At 40.3% G+C, this 20,015-nt stretch overlaps 1 protein-coding gene across 1 annotated transcript; it reads left to right on the top strand.

The window, feature by feature from the left end:
* Positions 1 to 3,638: 3,638 nt before the first annotated feature.
* LOC117264284 (uncharacterized) lies at positions 3,639 to 16,571 on the top strand. Its single transcript, XM_033638141.2, has 4 exons — positions 3,639 to 3,714; positions 5,411 to 6,065; positions 8,519 to 8,666; positions 9,090 to 16,571. Exons 2-4 carry the CDS (start codon positions 5,421 to 5,423, stop codon positions 15,818 to 15,820), a joined length of 7,524 nt encoding a protein of 2,507 aa, XP_033494032.2. The 5' UTR covers positions 3,639 to 3,714; positions 5,411 to 5,420; the 3' UTR covers positions 15,821 to 16,571.
* The last annotated feature ends 3,444 nt before the right edge of the window (positions 16,572 to 20,015 follow it).

Raw genomic sequence — 20,015 nt, 5'->3', positions numbered from 1 at the left:
TGACAGCTGCAACGCTTGGAATTTTAACCAGTTCTTACAAGGGCGACAAAACGAGCTGGGCATTTTATTTCAAATGACAGCAAAGAGGCTAAACGTGGCGCCACATCAGAGCAAACTGCTGTTATTTTCTATGTAGCCTCCACTGTGTTTTCTGCCCTTTAAGCAGCAGCACTCTTTGCCCCTTGAATTGAGGTAATATATGCAGACTGAAGAGAGGTGTTTGATGGGAACACAGGCAGACAGATCTGGAGGAGCAGCTGCATAGAGGACGCTGGGCCAAATATAGAAAGGGGACAAGGGCCAAAACATATCACACATTTTTTCCCATTAACAGCATAGGTTTGAATCTAACTTGGCGCCAATTAGTTGCAGTATAGGCGCAAGGACTTAAAAATAGCGTATGGCAGGGGTGGCAATACACCCGGAACGCAGAGACAGATATCTCTGTCATGGCGGCGTGTGATTTCACGTGTAATCATGTGAAGGGAAAATAACAGTATTCATATCACCAGCTGGTTCATTATAACTCTGTGACGTGGAAGGTTATGTGACAAATGGAGCTTCAGACATTTGTTGCTATTACCTGCCATGTTGCTTTGAGTGCAGAGCTTCGGCGCAGGCCTATTTTCAGACTGATTCGAGTATGTTTGGCAGGATCTGTGCTGCTGTATCAGTGCGGCCAGCCGTTTTTACCCGCTTTGGTTTCAACATTTGCTTGTCTCTTATCTCTGGAGTGGAGGGCTGGAATGAGGGGCATTCAGGCTTCAGGCCTACCTGTTTACTCTGAGGGCTTCCTCCATTGTCCCCCACCCCCCCCCAGCTTCCTTTGAAGGATTTTTCACATTTTTGTGCTCGTTGTTGTTTTGGGAACAGGTCATGGGCTCGGCACATGGGAGCCTCCTGTGGCATTCCTGAATCTACGTCTGGTCAGGCTCAGCTGGAATTCTTTCCTACAGCACATATCGTCCCTTTCAAACACACCTGGGATATTTTTACAGCAGTAAACTAAACAGAACACGAGTGTCATCACTTTATCCTTTTATACTGAGCTGAAACCTGATAACTTTTGTATACTCCTTTGATTCCTTGACTTCAGCCCCAGGTTTACTGTGGCATGAAGTCATCCCTTGTCAGCTAATCCCTTTCACTACAGGAATAGACTCACTTCAGTCCAGTTTTGGTAACTGTTATGCAACTCGAGATAGTTCACGGTTAAGCATATACATGACCGGCTAATGCCCTCAGTAATACGGTTCAACCTAATCTACTGGACTCCACTACCCTGCTAAACTTAATTGTATTTCTAGAATATGCACTCTTTTGTTAGATGTATATTTCTGTGAGAACTATAAACGTCTCCACTTGTGTTTGCTATTAACACGTGGAAGCCCTCAGCTGTGAGACTGCAACATCTATTTGAAACTGTCTGATAGTGGGCCCATCTATTCCTGACCTAATGTAGACAAACACTACATATCCCAACACCCTAGACTCTAAACTTTATATTAACAGCATTGTTGGCAGGAAAATTGTTAAACTGTAAGACATAAGACAGACCACATTTAAAGTTCAAACAACATAGCTGTCTCCACCTGACCCCACTCTGCAAAACCTTTAATGAGAGCTTCTGTGGATTAATTGTTCTGCACTTAATTTGTAACAGGATATTTTACTTTTGTTTGTTCGACAGCCAGTCTGAAGGTATCTGGTAGTAATAACTGTAACTGTGACCTGTAAAATCATATTTTTTATTTTTTTTTTTGGGGGGGGGGGGGGGGACGACAACTTTTAGTCACATCACTATATTGAAGGTGTTTGATTGTAATAATTTTGGAAAAACATGTAAAATAACAGTGTTTCTATGCAAAACCTTCCATGAAAAAATCTGTAAATTTATTGTTTTTGCACTTTATTTGAATTAGGATATTTCACTTTAATTTTGCATTGTTTTTTATTCAATTTTTTTTTTTTTTTTTTTTTTTTTTTTTACCAGTTTCAACAATTTAATTTATGAGTAAGTATCTGACCTGTAATATTTTTTTCCTTAATTCTTAAGAAGTTTAGTGATAGAAAACTTGACAGTATAACAAAAAACAGTATAACATATAATTTAAAAGAACTGGCGTCAATGTTGCAAAAAAGCAACACTGGACTTCATCACTGGAATTCATCACTTATTCACACAAAAGGCCTCATCATTGAGTCATGATATCACTCAAACTGAATTTTCTCCTACTTAAATATGGAGAAACTGTGGAGGAGTTACGTAATGAAATTCATATTATGTAAGGTAAAAAAATTCCAGTGACAAGTCATTTTCTAACATTTTTTATTACAATTCTTTTTTACATGGATTGTAATTTCAATTTTAACTAGTTAAATTAATTTGTTTTTTACTGTGCTGAATTTATGCCAATAAAAAAAATAAAACTATGGACTTTATTTTGTAAGCAGTTCACAAGGGTGAGCCGCACCTTAAAGAACTGTCCTTTGTTAGTCCTCCTCTCTTGTGGAGTAGTCAGGGAAAAGGTATAATGTAGCAGTGGGGGACTGCACATGAGAACAAAAGAGATTCAGACCAGTCTGGATTTTCAAACACCTCCTCTTACATCTTTAGGCTACAGACAGTGGAAAATATGTGCAAAAGTGGAAACGTTTCAGTCTACGTTGGACTTTCCTCAGTGCAAAATGAGGCATGCATGATGAGTCACCCTTTATGTGGGTTACTCTGCAGGTGCACCTTGTCAGTCATCAAGGCCTGATTGAACATACATGGAGCCAATTGCCAGCAGCTCAGGTTATTATCAGGTTATATTCTGATATATACAGAGACAAATGTTAGTTTGTATGCTGTGATTGGGACTCACTAAAATCAAGTCTTTGGGTTCAGAGGGTTAAAGGAACATCCATGTTATTTTTAAATGTATTATCTTATACTAAAATGCACTGTATGCGTTCAGATCACACAGGGTCAAATACAAACCTTATTAGTAATCTTATTTCTCATTATTAAGAGGCATTAAAGTGAATGTTCTTTTCATTCAAAGCAAGTGTGCTTCTCTGAGGGTCCTGCGATGGAGAGCTCCTTAATCCTTATTATCTAAAGAGGTCCTCAATGAGATTACAACCCCGCACGAATATTACAACCGGACACCAATTTACCATCTGCTGTCACTGGTGGAGAAAACCCTGCTCTTCTTCTAGTTCCCATAACCCTCTGCAGGTGCAGCCTTGTGCTCTTAGGCCTTTACGTCTCAAATAAGAGCAAAAACACAAATATGAAAACATTAAAATATTCTCTGTTGTGATGTAATGTAACTGGTCTAAATCACTGTCAAACTTGTAAGAGTGAATTTGTGGGATTATTTTTTGTTTTAAAACAGTTTTGTTTAAGCAAAATAATCCCAACTGACAATACAGAAATGTGTTTCAGGCCTGTTTAACATTATAATGAATCAGTCTCAGGCTCTTAGTCCACCTCCTCAGCCTGCCATGAAAGCTCTACGTGCATCTGTGTGACACACCTTTCTGAAGAGGATTTCCTAGCAGTGCACTTGCTGCGGAGATTAACTTTGTGCAAAGATTAAGCAAATTAACCGGGATGGTGTCTCCAGAAATAAACTGTTGCTGTGCAGTCAGTTGAACAGCAGTCATCATGTAGAGCACGGAATAACATTTCATGGATCGCTTGGGAATTTCATGATGCTGACGCAGGTGAGTTTACTTTAAAATCCTGTTATTTTTGTGTATTTATTTGTTTGTTTGCTGCCTCCAGTTACAATCTGTTCTTACATGTTACACTTGCAGCAGTAGAAACATCATGACCATACACTTTAACCAGATCTTGTTTTGATTTTGTTTCCAACAATTGCTGCAAGTATTTCTTCCTGAAAATGAAAAAATAATCTTGTGTTGGTCTAATAAGAAAAACTTCTACTACTAAAACTATACTGACTACTAAGCAACTTTTAAAATGTATTATCACATATGCTTTTAATACAATTGATAAAAAATGTAAATGTAATGTTAATTTATCATATAAAATGTACAAGATCTTAGTAATTCAATATTCAAAAACTTTTGGTTACTTGATTTGAGGAGTTATGAGACATTAATGAGTTATGTGATACAAGATAGGGTTTCTGGACATGATAAATGATAACATATTTTTGGATTATTTCTATATTAAAAACATAATACTGCAATGTGGTGTAATATTATTGTCATAACCTATTAATTATGGTAAAAGAAATGCTGGTAAAAGAGAAAGATCTGTCAAACACTTCTGTATCACTTGCTAAGTGCTCCACTGTGCTGTTAAAACCCAGTAATCAAATAATGGAAGAATCCATTCACGTGGCAGGCTTCCAAGAAGTCAGGTCACTTACCTGATGGCCACAAGTAAACAACATATGTTTGGAAGACGTCATTCAGCTGTTTACATGCACATCAGATGTTTAATACATCACAAATCATTAAAGCTATGTTTGTTTGTTGACCCAGTTGCAGAAGTCTGTGTGCAGATGTTTCTTTTGACAATTTTATGCTAAGAAACATGAAAAACAATGTTTTATTTTTTCGTGATATTTTGATACTGCATCACTAGAAACTGAAGAAAACAAATGGATGATATATATGTGTGAAAATCATTGTTTACTGTAAAACTGTGTAATGCTTTATGTGTAGAAACAACTTTTTGGAGTTTCTCATTATTGATTCTGAGGAGAAAGCTTTTCTATCAACCCGGTCTCACTCCCAACTTGTCAAAACTGATGCTTGGTCAGGGGCCCTTAGCATCAGATACCAACCACCACCAAGGCACATTTGAGAGCAGCGATATGACACATAACGGTCGGTATAATTTTTTTTCTGTAGTATAAAGAGTAAGAAAATCGCTCATAGGGCAGGCTGGTCAAACAAACTTGGACTTTCACCTGGGAGCCCGCTGTTCTTGATTCATTTAATAATGTAATGTGCTTGTTTGTGTAGAATAATACTCTAGTGACGTGTCAGGTACTGTATGTGACATATGCCACATTATGTTACATAAAGTGAGTAACAAACATACTAATTTTAGCCACACCATAATTTTTTTTCTAAACCTAACCACGTACTTTACCTAAACCCAAGGAAGTAAACCATAAGCAGAAGTTTTTTTTCCATACATTCTTAGTGTATTTTGAAACAACAAAATGCAGGTAACAAGTGTCAGCATGAATTGAAACGCTGTCCCTGAGCCTCCAAAACTGATGCTAGAGGGGTACCTGCGTCATAATTCGGAGTTGGGAGTGAGAATGTGTTAATTCTGCCATCAGAAATCAGAATCAATATTTTCTCAACTGAGAAGTGAAAAAAATGGGAAACCCTTATGCTTCTACTAAATTAATGTTTTTTACTTCTCTTCTTCCAGCTAATCACCAATGATGAATGAGACAGGGTTTCGGAGGGTCCTCCCTGTCCAGTCATCAGGGAGCGGGCACACCATTGGCACCCTACGCCACCCAAGCATCATCGACCCTATTCTATCAAAGAGAGTCTGCTTTTACAAAAGTGGAGATCCTCAGTTCAATGGCCTACGCATGGTCATCAACAACCGCACCTTTAAAACATTTGATGCACTCTTGGACAGTCTCTCTAAGAAAGTTCCCCTGCCGTTTGGGGTGAGAAACATCACCACTCCGCGGGGGGTTCATGCAGTCTACACTTTGGATGAACTGGAGGATGGCAAATCCTACATCTGCTCTGACAGCCGTAAAGTAAAACCGATCAATCTGGCGCTGGCCAGGAAGAAGCTGCCGCCCTGGTACCACGCCAGGCCTGTTAGTTCCCGTCGTCGGACTGTGCAGCAGGCCAGGTTTTTCCCTGGCAGGAACATTCACAAGCAGGAGCCTGTGCTTGTGCGCACTCCAAAGAAGCTGCTGGTTTTTCGCAATGGTGACCCCAGTGTAAAACACACTGTGGTGCTTAACAAGAGGACTACGCCAACGTTTGCGTCCATCCTGGAATATATATCAGAGCTGGTCCAGTTTCATGTCGTGAAATTACACACAGCTGATGGTAGACGTGTGAGTGTCCTCCTCACGACACATACACAACTATCTCTTTCTAAGAAATAGGACTTTGCAAGCACTATACACTGACAACCTACTACAAAAAAAACATCATAACACATTCTATAAATTTTACCTTCCAATGCCAAGGAATCAAAGAAAACTGAAAGCCTTTTGTACAGATTAACAAACAGAATGACAAAGTTATTCAGGTGTAGTCTTAAATCTAAGAGCAAACTCAAGTGTAGCCTCATCTTGTAAGACCATGATCATGACTATTACAAAATAATTTTATATCTCAAGAGTATATTTGAACAGATTCAAAGACTGCAAAATATTTGGTTGAATTTAGGTTGTGAAGCCAGGTGATCAAAATTCAGAGTAACAGTCAGAACGTTTACATGCACAGTTAAGTTGAGCTACGGTTATAATATGACTGGGCCATTTAATTGGACCACTGTCCTTGTCCCAGTGTACAAACACAGGAGGGGAATTGATTTATTGACCGAAGTATGCCTGACTCCACTACAATAGGTGGTGATATGCCTCCTTTCAGCTTATTAGTATTGGACCTTTTTCCAGTATTACATCACTGTCCAAACAATTGACAAACAAGTTATCTATGGTTAGCTAGTCGCAAACTGGCACTGACACAGAATTAACTGTCTCCTCATCCATCCAAAAATATACAGCTCTGGATATAGATTTCGCCATGTTGTTACGGGCTTCTTCTTCTTCTTCTGTTACGCATTTAATGCTATTTGACTTCTGGGTCAAAGCCCAGGGCAGAAACTGTGTAGCATGCATAGAAGGCCTCGGCTGGTTAGGGTCCATTTGACTGTGTACACGCAGGAATAATTTGACTTCCAGTCACATTATCTGGGTGTGTTAGTCCAACTTTGAAAAGTGTTTTTTTTACATGTATTTTAACATCCTGGTTTAAGTCGGACTAACACAATAAACTGATTTTCTCTTATGTCCTGTCAACATACTGACTGTCAGGACAATGTCTAGTGCCAGCATCAACTTAACATAGAATACTGACAACAGATTATGTTAATTGTTGTTGGCTTTAAGTTGTGTTAAATTACTAAAATCCAGCGTCTTCAGGGCGTCTCATCTACATGTAGAATAATAACATTATTTGTAAGGTATGGAGAACAAAACCCAAAGTCTACAAAACATCATGATGTTAACATCTACACAATGTCAAATGCTAATGTGAGTAGACATTTAAAATATCATCAACCCGAGTTTCATTCCAACTAAAAATTTGCCAGCCAGGTACATTACCCCCAAATTATTATATTATTATTGGGGGCGGCACTAGATCAGTCTGTGGGGACCTGGCTAGGGAACCAGTGTGTCACCAGTTCAAGTCCCTGGATGTACCAAGTATGGAGTGTGCATCGTCAGTTCACCTCCAGAGCACTACCAAGGTGACCTTGAGCAAGACACCAACCCCCCCAAACTACCCCAGGAGCGCTGTACCATTGGCTGATTCTGCGCTAGCCCTTAATTGCATGTGTGTGCTGTGTGTATAATAGGGATATGCAATAGATACAGTTCAACTGCCAATTACCTTGTAAATTGTGTGAACTAAGAAATACTAAAGAAATTAGACTGTTAGAAATTAAATTACTTAAAAAAAATAGTCTGTTGAAATATAACTCAAATATGTATGTTTTAGGTTTTGGCATCACCATTCTTGTCCCATAGAGGACTGGCTTGAACCTGGCCTGTAAATAACCGTCACATGAGGAGAGAAAGTTTTAATCCTCTTTACCAACTCACCCTAATACGCAGAAAGGCATTCTGGGATACTGCCCTGAAAGGCTTTAGGTCAAGGATCTGTTGTAAATTCAAAGCCTGCTGGTATTGGCAAGGTGACATTTCAACAAACAATTCATTTAATTTATAGGTATACTGTGCAGGATTGTGGGTTACTGTTTGTAAACACACTCACAAGCGAAAGTGGAAGTAAAAGCCAACCCTAGATTCTCTCTCAGTTGGCATGTCGCCTCGTTATATTTTCTTCTTTTTGGTGCTGGGTCTCTTGGATTGCGTGCTATTTACAGTCTGGCACCTGGCTGCTACTTTTTATAAATCTCTGACCTCACCTGCACCCTGTTGGGTTACACACCCATATATATGTCCTGGACACATAAAATAAGGAGAAAATACAGGTAGAGGGAGGAGTCTCTGCTCAAAAGTACATAAACACACACTTCTTTTTGGTCAAAAACTGATGATCTAGAGGGATTAAATTTGTATGAGTCTATACGTTGATTTATTTTTTTAAAGTCCTGCATAGTATACCTTTAAACCTGCCCTACATATACATATTTGTACTCTGCAATTACAAACATACATATATCTAGACTCAAGTTTTTTCTGTTCTACCTTTTGTACCTAATGCTAACTTGGACAAATGCCATTAGAGTGACAAATGTTTCTGTCTGCTGCAGGTGGACAGTCTTCCAGGCCTGATACTGTGCTCTGGGACTGTAGTGGCTGCAGGCAGGGAGCCATTCAGGCATGCAAACTACAATGCACAGAAATCACCAGCTCCAACAATGCTGCCTACCAAAGGAATGGTTCACAGGAGATTAAAACGTAAGTTTACATAAAAATCTGTTGTTTTGGGGGGCGATCTGTATGCAGTCATTTTGTTTAATTTAGTATGACATTTATTCTCATTGATGGACACATAGAGGTGTGAGCAGTAATCTACCTGCTCTCATGGGATGAAGATTGAGAAAGTGCTGAGGCAATGATATTATGCGTAATACTGTGGATGACCTACATACGCTGTCTACATAGCTGCCGGCTATTGTTCTTCATGAGCTGTGAATAGTTCTACTATGTTTCTAACTTTTCTTTTCTCTCTTTATTCTCCTTTCATGCTTCTTGGGTTTCCTCTTCAAACCACCTGCCTTCCCTCTTCAATCCTTGCCTGGAATCTTTGGACATTTCTACTTCATTTTTCAACACAAATCTTTTTTGCACCCATTTGGCTTTTTTTGATTAACCTAAAAGGTAAAAAGAAGCCACTATTATACACTTCAAAGTCAAGAAATTTCTCCCCCTCATCAGAGATGTACATCATGAATCGGATCCATGACTCCATCGCAGAAAGTTCATGTGACCTACCCAGTCACTCCGTCGAGCTGGAGTCGGGTCGTATGCTGGAGTCAGTACCAGAAACACCTGACACTTGCCTTGGTGTTGGATCTGAAGGACAGGGAAGCTTGCTGCCCACAGATGATGACATTGAAAAGTCCTTTCGAGTGAACCAAGATGGCAGCATGACAGTGGAGATGAAGGTGCGGCTGACAATCAAGGAAGAGGAAACCATCCACTGGACGACCACTCTGTCACGCTCAAGTGTTGCCAATCAGCTAAATGCAGCCAGTTTACCAGAGCCTGAGGCAGAGCAGGAGATCAGCTCACTAAAATCAAATTCACTGGATTTACAAAGTCCTGCCTCCTCTATTGACACCATCAACCGGGACAAAACTCAGGATAATAATGATGAGGATCCACCATCGCTGAGCAATGGCACTTTCAGTGAAAGTGGTAATGAGGGCGATGATATCAAAGAACAGACGGAAGTGATGTCCCCTCGGAGAGCTCCTACACCAGGGCACAAACAAATTAGAAAAAAGCAAGCCTCTGTGGAAAGCATAACATCAGTGACGGCAAATGGGATTCAGGAGGGTATGATCGGTTCTTACTCCTACAGGGAGCAGACAGGAAATGGAGCCATGACTGAGCAGTACTGCATGGTCAAACAGAGCAGACCAGTGCCCAAACCTAGAAGACTTGGCTCTGTAGATGCAAGCAATATTAACAGTAGAAATGTATCCACGTTCAAATCAGCAGGGATGACTGAATTCCTACAGACTGATTCCAGCAGAGAGGAGGCAACTGAAACTGTCTTCCACATATATGAACAGCAGACCTGCCAGGAGAATTTCTTTGCAAATGTTTGTGCACAGGCTGCTGCTGGGATTCCTTTCTGCAGGCCAGCTACTTCAGAAACTGGACAGCTCTCCTCTAATAATGAGTTTGAACCTCAGCTCTGGAGACCATCGACAGCTTCAGAGTCAATTAGCATCTGGAGAGCTGAGAGCATGTCAGTAACATCTGATTTAACCTTGCCTTCACTGAGGACTCAAGCAACAAATGCTCGGCAACCATACCAAAAGCCAACTAAAGGCAAAGGTAAGCCTCAACAAAGAGAGGTCAATAAAGATAGGAAGGTGTCCTCAAAACCCAAAGCGATCAACAAACGTGTTCGCCGTCTAATGTCACCAGGGAAGAGACAAAAAGAAAATTCTGCAGCTGCAACAGAGAAAAGTAAGAAAGCAAAAACTTTCTCCAGTGCTGGCTTCATTAGGAAAATTTATGGGAATAAATCAAAATCAGCAAAAAGCATGATGAAGCTTAAAAAGGGACCAATGCAAAAAGGAGACGGGGGCGTTGCAACAAAGAGCTCACAAGACTCAGATGACACAATAAAATGTATTCTCACAGATCCAAACATGCCATCAGCATCGACAGAAGCCATGAATGAGACAGTTTCTTTTGAAAAAAGCAGCCTGAACGTTGCTCCCAATGAAGTAAGCCAGCCACGGGGAATACTGACACGGCAGACATCAGTGCATCAGGAGAAAAAGAACGAAAACGGGTCCTATGATGTCAGTGAAAGCATGTCACTGCCTGCTTTTAACTCTGCCAGCTCTGTTACTAATGAATATGTGGAGAACTGGCTGGAGAAAGCCCATCTTAACCCCACAGCCTACCCAGATCAGGAAAGTAAAATATTAGAAGTACTTGAACAAACAGAAAACAGGTGCGGGGAGTCTGAAAATAAGAATGGTTTAACTGTGGCAGATGAGGTAAAGCATTTGGAGGAGACATCAGAAATACAAACTCTCAAAACTGATCGACTGCCTGAGCATGTGCGAGGAGCTTCTGTCAAGCAAAGAATCAAGTCCTTTGAAAATAAATCATCAAGTCCATCAGTGGCAAAAACCACAGTCAATCAGCAAACAGAAAACTACAACAGTTTGGCTCAGAAAAATATTAAAGAAATTAAGCCTCTCTCGGATCATAACAGCTCTGAAATAATTCCACCAACTAATGAGATGTCAACAAAAATGCCACCAGACAGTGAAGTAGAAAGTCCAGTCAAAATCGCATTTAAAAAAGCAACACCTTCCAGTACGCTTTCCATGGAGCTACCACCACCACCCCCTGCTGAAAATACTGAGCTGTCAGGCGCTGAATATGGTGAGATGGATGCATCCTCAGTGGCCAGCAGCCCACTATACAGGCTTTCATCAGTGAGCAGTCAGCTGTCAGATAATCATCCATTATCCATCAGTCCTGCATCTGACAAGGCCATATCACCAACTGACCACACAATGCAAACAACAACATCAATTCAGACTGACGTTCCTCCCACGCAGAGAGAAGCACCATTACAAAGAACTCCATCCATTAAAAGGGCCCCTTTGGTTAGTAATACATCTCTTGACAGGAAAATGTCTCTCAGAAAGGCTTGTCTAGATAAATATACTTTATGTAGCGATGCCACTTCAGAGACATCATCTACGCCCATCAACATAGTGGGTGATAATGTGCTGCCAAATGGCGTCTGCTCCACGGGGATACAACGGCCAAGTGAAACCTCACCAGAAGAGACACACCAATCAAACAGCATGTTAGATTTGAAAAGTAGTCCGTCATGTTCTGTATCTCCGGCTAGTTTAACAACTGAAGAGAGGATGTCACCAGCCAGTACTTTATCAAGTGAGGCTCCAGCACTGAGTGATCTTCCATTTAAAGAGACAAAAACACAATTTTTAACACAAAAAGACACATCATCACCGAAACCCTTGGTGAAAAAACCTTTTAGCAGTCCATCTATGGAGAGAAAATCCCAAACCAAAAAATTCTCTTCTGAGCTTCCTCAAAACTCTCCAAAAGCATTACATAACCAACCTCCAGATAAAACTAGGTCACCAAATATAGGAATACGAAGACAGCCAACACCAATTGCTAGCCCCTCCACTGAGAGAAAGCTTTATAAATCTAGAATGCAAAAGAGGCCATCTCCATATTCTCAGTCTCTGGACATGGTGTCACCACCCATCAGACATAAGTCAAGTGGAAAGTTGCTCTCCAGAAATCTCTCCTCAGACAATGCAAAGGAACAAATACAAAGGAAATCATCCCTAAAGAAGCATCACCAAACACCACAGTCAACAAAACCAACATCTGAACTGGACAAAACACCAATTTCCAACCCTCTCATGCCATTAGAAGTTGATCAGAGTGATGACAATACAGGGACAGATGACCTTTTAAGAGCAGATCAAGAGAAATCTATAACTCAAATAATTCCACAGCCATTAAACACCTCAAATCAGCCAAACATGAAACTTGTCCTTGATAAGATTTGCTACTCAATAAAGTCAATCAGACAAATCACCCAGAACAAACGACCGTTATGTCTGGAAAAGTCCAACAGCCTGCCGGACTTCTCCTCTCATGTGGCCTCTACGTTCGGCTCATCATCTAAAGCTCTTCTTGCTTTCTTGTCTGTCATGACCCTAAAGGAAGGCATGTCTAGCTTGAACATGGATGAGCTGAATGCAAACAATGTCAGTTGTGCCGAGGCTTTAAGAATGATTGACTCTCTAAGAGAAATTGCCAGCATGGAGGATTCCCAGAAGTTGAAGGCTAGTTTGTCCAATTTGCAGCAGTCTGCTTCGAAGCAGCTCCTGCAAAGTTGGAAGGGTTTTCAGGAACTTGGTGACAAATGCAAGAGTCGCAGCTCAACACCAAATGGTTCAGAGCAAGAAGTCGAGACTGAGGGTGGTCCTGAAAAAGACTGTAGCATTGATGAAAATGTCACTGATGAGCTCATGGATAGTCTTGACATACCTGAGGAGCTCAAGGAGGAATTGGCCTCTCTTTCAGTGGGTGTTGTATGTGATAGTGATGATGAAGAAGAGACGCCTGCAAGGACAATCAAAAAAGTGGAAGCAAAAGATAACAGTAATGCGAAGGAATCCACTTTCTCCACAGAAGATGCTGTTAATGTCAGGGGTGTTACTCAAGATGAAGAAGCTAATGTTGACGTGAGCTCCATCATTAAAAAATTCACAGACATTGCCCAACCAAAACAATCCAGCACAGGTAGTATAACTAGAGACACTAAAGACAAGGATAGCCTATATGGGCAGAAAGATTCGGCCAAATGTCCATCAGCTGAACTTGATAGACAGATACCTGAAGAAAGGCAACCTGACAGTACAGTGTTTTTTGTAAAAGACAACGGGCAGCAAAGCCACGATGAAATCAAAACAAGCCATGAAAAGGCTACCATGAATGAAGCAGTCAGCTGCACGAAAAGTCTTGAACAAGACAGTTGTACCTCGGAGGTAGAGGAGGAAGACATGGAAGGTAATCAGCTTCCCATGCATGGTGAGGAGAGCATCCCTGAGAATGAGCTTACCCTTGGTGATGAGTCAGGTTCAGATGAGGAAGGGCAGAACATGTCAAGTGCCACTAAAGATTTAGAGCAGAATGTGACCTGTGAGCAAAGGGTATCCAGCTCAGAGTCAGGTGAGCGACATAGTTCAGAGGATGAACCAGAAGCTGAATGGGAGGAGCTACAAAAGGAGAGCAGGGGAAGTGACAACTTGTCCAACCGTGAAAGTCACTCTGAGGAAGAAGAGGAAAAGCTACAAAGCTCTGATTACTATGTAGAACTGAATGCAAAGGAAAGAATATCCAGCCCAGATAGCCAAAACAACTCTTTGTCAGAGGAAGAGCAGCAAAAGGTTGAATGTGAGGTAGGCTCTATGGGACCGAATGTCAGTGTTGATGAAAGCACGTGTAACTCAGATGTGGATGATCCGTCTTCAGGGGAAGAGCAGCCTGAGGTTGAATGTAAGGGACTAAATGTTATAATTGAGGAAAGTTCATCTGGCTTGGAGGAAGAGGAGGAAGAACACCTTGGCAATCCTCTGGATCACAGGGAACAAATACCAAAATGTAGAGAGTTAAAGGCTTTGATAGAAGAGACAGAGGAAGAGAAGGTCAGCTCAGATGATGAGGACTACCATGTTGACAAAACACAAATTTGTGATAAGACAAAAAGTCCTGTAGAAGGGGATCTAAGCAATTTGATCGAGAATCAGGATTCATATCCCAAAAAGTCTGACAGTTTAATGAATACAGAAGAGGATAGTGGGAATGACCACAGCAGCTGTGACGAGCATGTAGAGCTAGAGTTACCAATGGTCAAAGATGAACAGATCAGCAGCTCAAATGAAGAAGAATTAAGCTATGATGAAAAGGAGTTCAGCTCAGAGGAGGAACATGCCAATATGGGGAGATATATAGAAGAGAGTGGTGCAGAATACCAGGAAGCTCCTGCACTAGCAGCACAGTCTGAAGATGCAAAATATGAAAAGGCTGTGGAAAAACTCAAGCATAACTCCGAAGAAATAATATCCCAATCTGTGGCAGAGAGAGTAATTCTTCTGGAAAAACAAGCTGCTGATGCCCAGAAGACAACAGAAAGTTCTGCCATCAGACGATCCTCACAAAGAAATGCCCCTCTTGAGTCAGATGTCGAAGATTCACCCTCTGAATCACCCACATCTCAGTCGGCTCCCTGCGCTCGTTTGCCTCCTCAGTCGTCCTTATCTTTCAGCTATGATTCCAGCGGGGTTATAACCACAGAGCCTGAAGGCAGCAGGGTCAGAAACATCAGGGAAATGTTCCTGGCAAAGAGTGCCACAGATATTCAGCATGGGCATGGACGTTTCCAGAGCCCGAAAAGATCAGAGTTAAGAGCACAGACCTCAGCTAGTGGTGGGTATCAGTCTCAAACATCAAGTGAACTGTCCAGCGGCGAGGATGATTCAGCACGGAAATCCATCACTAAAGGCTTCGTGAGAAGAACGATCGAAAGACTTTATGGCAAAAGAGATCCTGATGAGGAAGTGAGTGAAAGGCCGCCATCTGCGCCAAAACAGAAAAAGAAAGAGCCATCAAGCATTTTCTCTCCCTTCCACATAGCCGGGTCCAAAGCAATGTCTGAGTTGTCTTACTTTAATTCCACTAATGCAATGGACACCTTAAGTGAAGCAGCACGTTGCATTGCTTTTAATGCACAAGTTGGGCCTGGAGACGGCGTCCCTATTGATCATGAACAGTGGCTCCTTAGAGACAACACACTGATCAGAAAGTCTGCTTCAGACCCAGTTGGTATCAACAAAACCTTCACAAGCTCTTCTCAAGGAATGTGTGAGGACACAGAGGAGGACACCCCATATTCCCTTTTCAGCACAAAGTCTGAAGTGGAAGACAAGAAGTCGTCACTTTCCAGGAAGTGCACCTACTTCTCGTTGCCCAATTCTAGAGGTGATTCAGACGCATGTCAGGACGAGGCGAGCACGGTTAGCAAGAGCAGTGCGAATGGTGACAGTATCATGGATACAAAGGACATTTCAGAGGACACCAAAACGTGGGCAGAGAGGAACGGCACGCTACCCGGAGTTGGTGTTAGTGACTTTAAGATGATGGATAACAAAGTGCACCCGCTGGTAGAGCCTCCACCTGATGGCGAGGCTGTAGTTGTACAGCCCAGGAAAGGTCAGGGTGTCATGAGCAGGAGGATTCAGGAACCTGATATGTTGGACATACTGTATGATTTTTGTGGGCAGAATTGTCCCATCCTGTGAGGACATTTTAGCTTTTTAACACACAATCAAGACAAGGACTTTTTTCATCTAAATAAGTGTACATTGCTTGTTGTTGGTGCCTACACTTTGATGTTGCCATAACCTTGGCATAATACACAATCATATGTCAACTCATTTGAGCCAACTACCGAATGTGTTACAAGCCAGTGGATTCAACCTTCATATTTTACCATGAATGTCAAGAGCTTGTGATCACTTTGTCAGATTATGCTCCTTGTTTAATGTGAAGTTTGTGAATGTTTTTTCATAACATCGTGATTGTGTATTTGCCACGCACACTCCAGAGCAGCTCTTATCTTCTTATAGGTTGCCTGTCAACAGATCAAGTACCCAGAGCATTACTGTAATCTTATTTTAAAACTCTTAAAACAGATCAAGTCCCCACAGATGTCAGGCAACAAGGCCAATCTGCACTGCACTGAGTGAACGGGTCAGTTTGTTGTTGCAGCTCAGGTTTGGGATGAAGTTCAGGTCAAAAACGTGCTGAAAAAAGAAACCTGAATGACAGGCTGTGTGCAGATTGTAGGAATTGATTTAATGGTGTTTTGTATGGTGATTCTCTAAAGTGTAAATAAGACATTAATGATTTTCACTAACCATAGCTTAACATATTTAAAATAACCTGAACTTTATAATTAGGATAAATGGTTTTTTGGTTTCAATGTGGCAGCTGTGACATTTTTGTCTCTTTAAATTGATGTGTCAGAATAAAATTGTGTGTTTACAAATACTGCGTTTCCTCTTCTATTTTGTGATGACCTTTTTTTTTCCAAACTAAATCACTAATTTTACAAAAATATTACAGTTTTGTTTTTTTTTATTAGTTTTTGATTGTGTTTTTAATTTTTTGTTTTCAATTAAATTTAGTTTTAGTTAATTTCCAGAGTGAGTTTGCTCATTATAGTTTAGTTTTTATTAGTTTCAGTGTCGGCTTTACTTTTTTAAAATTACATTATAGGGGTATTTGTCAGGCACAAAATTTAAGAAGTTCAGAACAGGTATTACAATACAAACACAGCACTTAGTGAATTGACCATTGACTCACATATGCACCAATGCTTCCTCATGCTTGTTGTATTGACAAGTTTGACCTAATTAACAGACCAAAACTTAAGACATTTAGTTAGTATAGTTAGTTTTGTAAGTACACAATATCTTTTTAGTTTTTACCTATAAAGTCATTTTCATTTTTATTTCAGTGAACGAAAATGTTTCCTACTTTCAGTTTTCAGTTTTACTTCACTATAATACCGTTGATAATCAGATGGTAGAGATGATCCTAGTGTCAGTGAAAGTCAGCAGGCCAAGGTGACTGTGGTGTTAAAGATACCTTAGGAAGCTCAGCTCGGGTTGTTTTCCCCTGCTGATCAGTATCAGATCTTCAAGGAGGAGCGGAGACCTCTGTTTTCTTACTCTGGGCCTGAGGAAGTATCCATGTTGTTCTAAGGTTGTTTTGTTTCTCAGAAGTTGCCATCGAGCTGGCCCGTGTTGTGACAGGAGTGTCGAGGAATGCACTAAGAGGGGAGTGTTTACATCTGCATCTACAGAGAGAAAACATGACAGCCATTTGAAACGTATCTCAAATGTGTGTATATGTGGCATAAAAAAAAACTCATTATGTTGTCATTCTGGTGATAATGAATGATTTAACATAAAAATGATGCTTAGTTAAATCTTTTAATTATTGTATTTACAATTTTTCTGAAGTGCTATGTCTAAATATGCAAATGAGCAAGTGCGTAGGTTTTGTTTCAACATTTGGGGGGGACATATAAAGGGAGGTCTGGGGGTCCTCCACTAGAAAATTTTGAGTTTCAGATACTTAATTTCCTGTAATCTGCCTGAATTTTTACGCACCAGTTGCTTCTCTTTTTCCTTTTCTGCATCAGTTGATGTAAGTGTCTTCAGTTTAATCAAAATAAAAGTCCTCCGCTACTTTCATGGTTTTACTGGGGGTAAGGGAGAGGGACGTGTAGCCTCTGCCCCCCTAGTTGAATATGCACTGATTTGCATATGCTCCCAGATCAGAAATCTGAACATTGGATAAAGGCTAAAAATCCTTATTTCATCTTGTTGACACATTAAAGTCAAAGGTCTTTACAGGGAGGATTTTGTTCATCTCTTCTTATCACTCCACACAAAAGAAAACAGCCATGAAAAAAAATTTAATTTTCACCATGTTTTTAGGAATAAAATGTTCTATAAATCAGGCTATGAATGAATGAATGATGTATGAGCAAACCCTTCTGTAAAAAAAAAAAAGCATCAAAATATACACTGAACAAAAATCTAAATGCACCACTTTTGGATTTGCTCTCACTTCACACAGGTTTAAGTTAAAGATCTAAGACTTTATATGCAATGAATAGCGAAATCTTAAATTTCGATCAGAAATTTTAAAATTCTGTGTTAGTGAGCACTTCTCCATTTCCAGTATAATCCATCCACCTGACAGGTGCAGCATATCAGCATGCTGATTAAAAAGCATCAGTACTACACAGGTGTGCCTTTGGGTGGTCACGATATAAGGACACTAAAATGTGCGGATTTTTATTTTTAAAAAATGACACCAAAATAAATACATACCTAGAGAGCAAAAAAAAAGTCTTTGATGTTTTAAACCTCTGAAAAATGGTGGCAAAAACAAAAGTGTTGTATTTTAAGTTCGGTGTATGTAAGCGCGAGTGAGGTGGAGATTTTTGGCTCAGGGTGTGAGAAAAAACTTGTTCTCAGGAAATGGACTTTAAATATGTGTATCAGAAAAATTCCATACATTAAAAAAAATAATTAAAAAAATACACAAGACACCACAGCTAAACAGGATAAAATGTTCATAGATATCACCATAAAACTTCCCTAGCTGATTACTTACATTAAGACTATTATTTTCTGTATCATAAGTTTTCTGGAAGTGTTATGGAAGCAAGATCTCAAAACTGATGTAGTGCATAAAAAAACAGTGTTATCATCTGGGGTGGCTCACCTTAAATATCACTGACAGGGACATGTTTGCAGCAACGTCCACTAGATGGCATTCGTGACCAGCACAACACTATGAGACTGAAGAGGGTCAACAGGAGTTGAGGGGTCAGATGTAATTTACCTGAAAGCTGAGAGAGCACAAAATCCCACGCTTACCTGCAGAAGAAAACCGAGCAAGCCAAACTGTTTTAAATCGTTTATTATTTAAATAAATATTTACATAACGGCTTCGTATAAATCAAATTTATTTTTCTTACACGACACATCTTTCTAAAAGCAACTGCTTTACCAAGAGGGAAGGAGAAAATAAGGGATGTAGTATGATGATACTGTAAATCTGTGTTGAGAGAGGCAGAGGTTCATCTCAACCCCTCATGCTGATCACTGAGCAAATATTCCTGTTTGAACCTGGATGACATTTACCATCACTCAAATACCATTTAATACCTGAGCCTTAAGACCTTGCTCATCATTATAAATGTTGTTATAGTATGCATAACTCTACATGATAATTTGATATACATTTTAATTTGTTGTTACTAAGGAATAGGAGGATGATACTCTACACTAACTCAATAAAAAGCCATAAAAAACAAAACAAATCAACATCTTAAGTCACACGGCGTTCATTCAGGCACAAACAAAGCAATAGACAGCCTCTGTGAAATTAAAAGACATCACTCATACAGTAAAGGCTACAATGCCCTGCTAAACGGTGAACAGTTTATGGCTCAGCTTGGAAAACTAAACGTTTCAGACAGGGCGATCTCAGAAAATCAGAGCACGCGATTAATGCCCGAGCTACAGTTCTAACCCACACCTCTTCAACGCCATCGTTGAAATGAGTCCCTCCGGTTACATCCTCTAGTTTGGATGATCAGTTTGAAATGTTACAATAAAACATGACAGTGAAGTCAGGGGGACCGATGCGGAAATATTCAACCGCCCAGTAGAAACTGTGACCTTTAAGTGTCATCAATGCTGCTTAAAAGACAACTCGAGAAACAGCAGCATCACTTTAACTGTTAAGAGGTGAACATGTAAAACTCCTCAGTGTACATATCCTTCACTACACTGTGTGAGTAAAAAACACTCTAAAATAATTTTATTCAATGCAGCCGGCCGACTTTAAAACCCAATGAAATGCTCCTTGTTTCCTATTGCTGTCAGGTCATGCATGTAAACTCTATAC

Source organism: Epinephelus lanceolatus, chromosome 20 (genome assembly GCF_041903045.1).
Source record: "Epinephelus lanceolatus isolate andai-2023 chromosome 20, ASM4190304v1, whole genome shotgun sequence".
In the NCBI taxonomy this organism is placed as follows: domain Eukaryota; kingdom Metazoa; phylum Chordata; class Actinopteri; order Perciformes; family Serranidae; genus Epinephelus; species Epinephelus lanceolatus.
Note: the sequence above shows the minus strand (reverse complement) of the source record. Positions and strands in the feature narration are given on the sequence as shown.

What these genes read in the sequence shown, in the direction of transcription:
- LOC117264284 (XM_033638141.2), top strand. Translation starts at nt 5,421, where the DNA reads ATGATGAATGAGACAGGGTTTCGGAGGGTCCTCCCTGTCCAGTCATCA. An exon ending in ACACAGCTGATGGTAGACGT is followed by an intron (nt 6,066 to 8,518) that starts GTGAGTGTCCTC and finishes TGTCTGCTGCAG; the next exon opens with GTGGACAGTCTTCCAGGCCT. An exon ending in GGTTCACAGGAGATTAAAAC is followed by an intron (nt 8,667 to 9,089) that starts GTAAGTTTACAT and finishes TTAACCTAAAAG; the next exon opens with GTAAAAAGAAGCCACTATTA.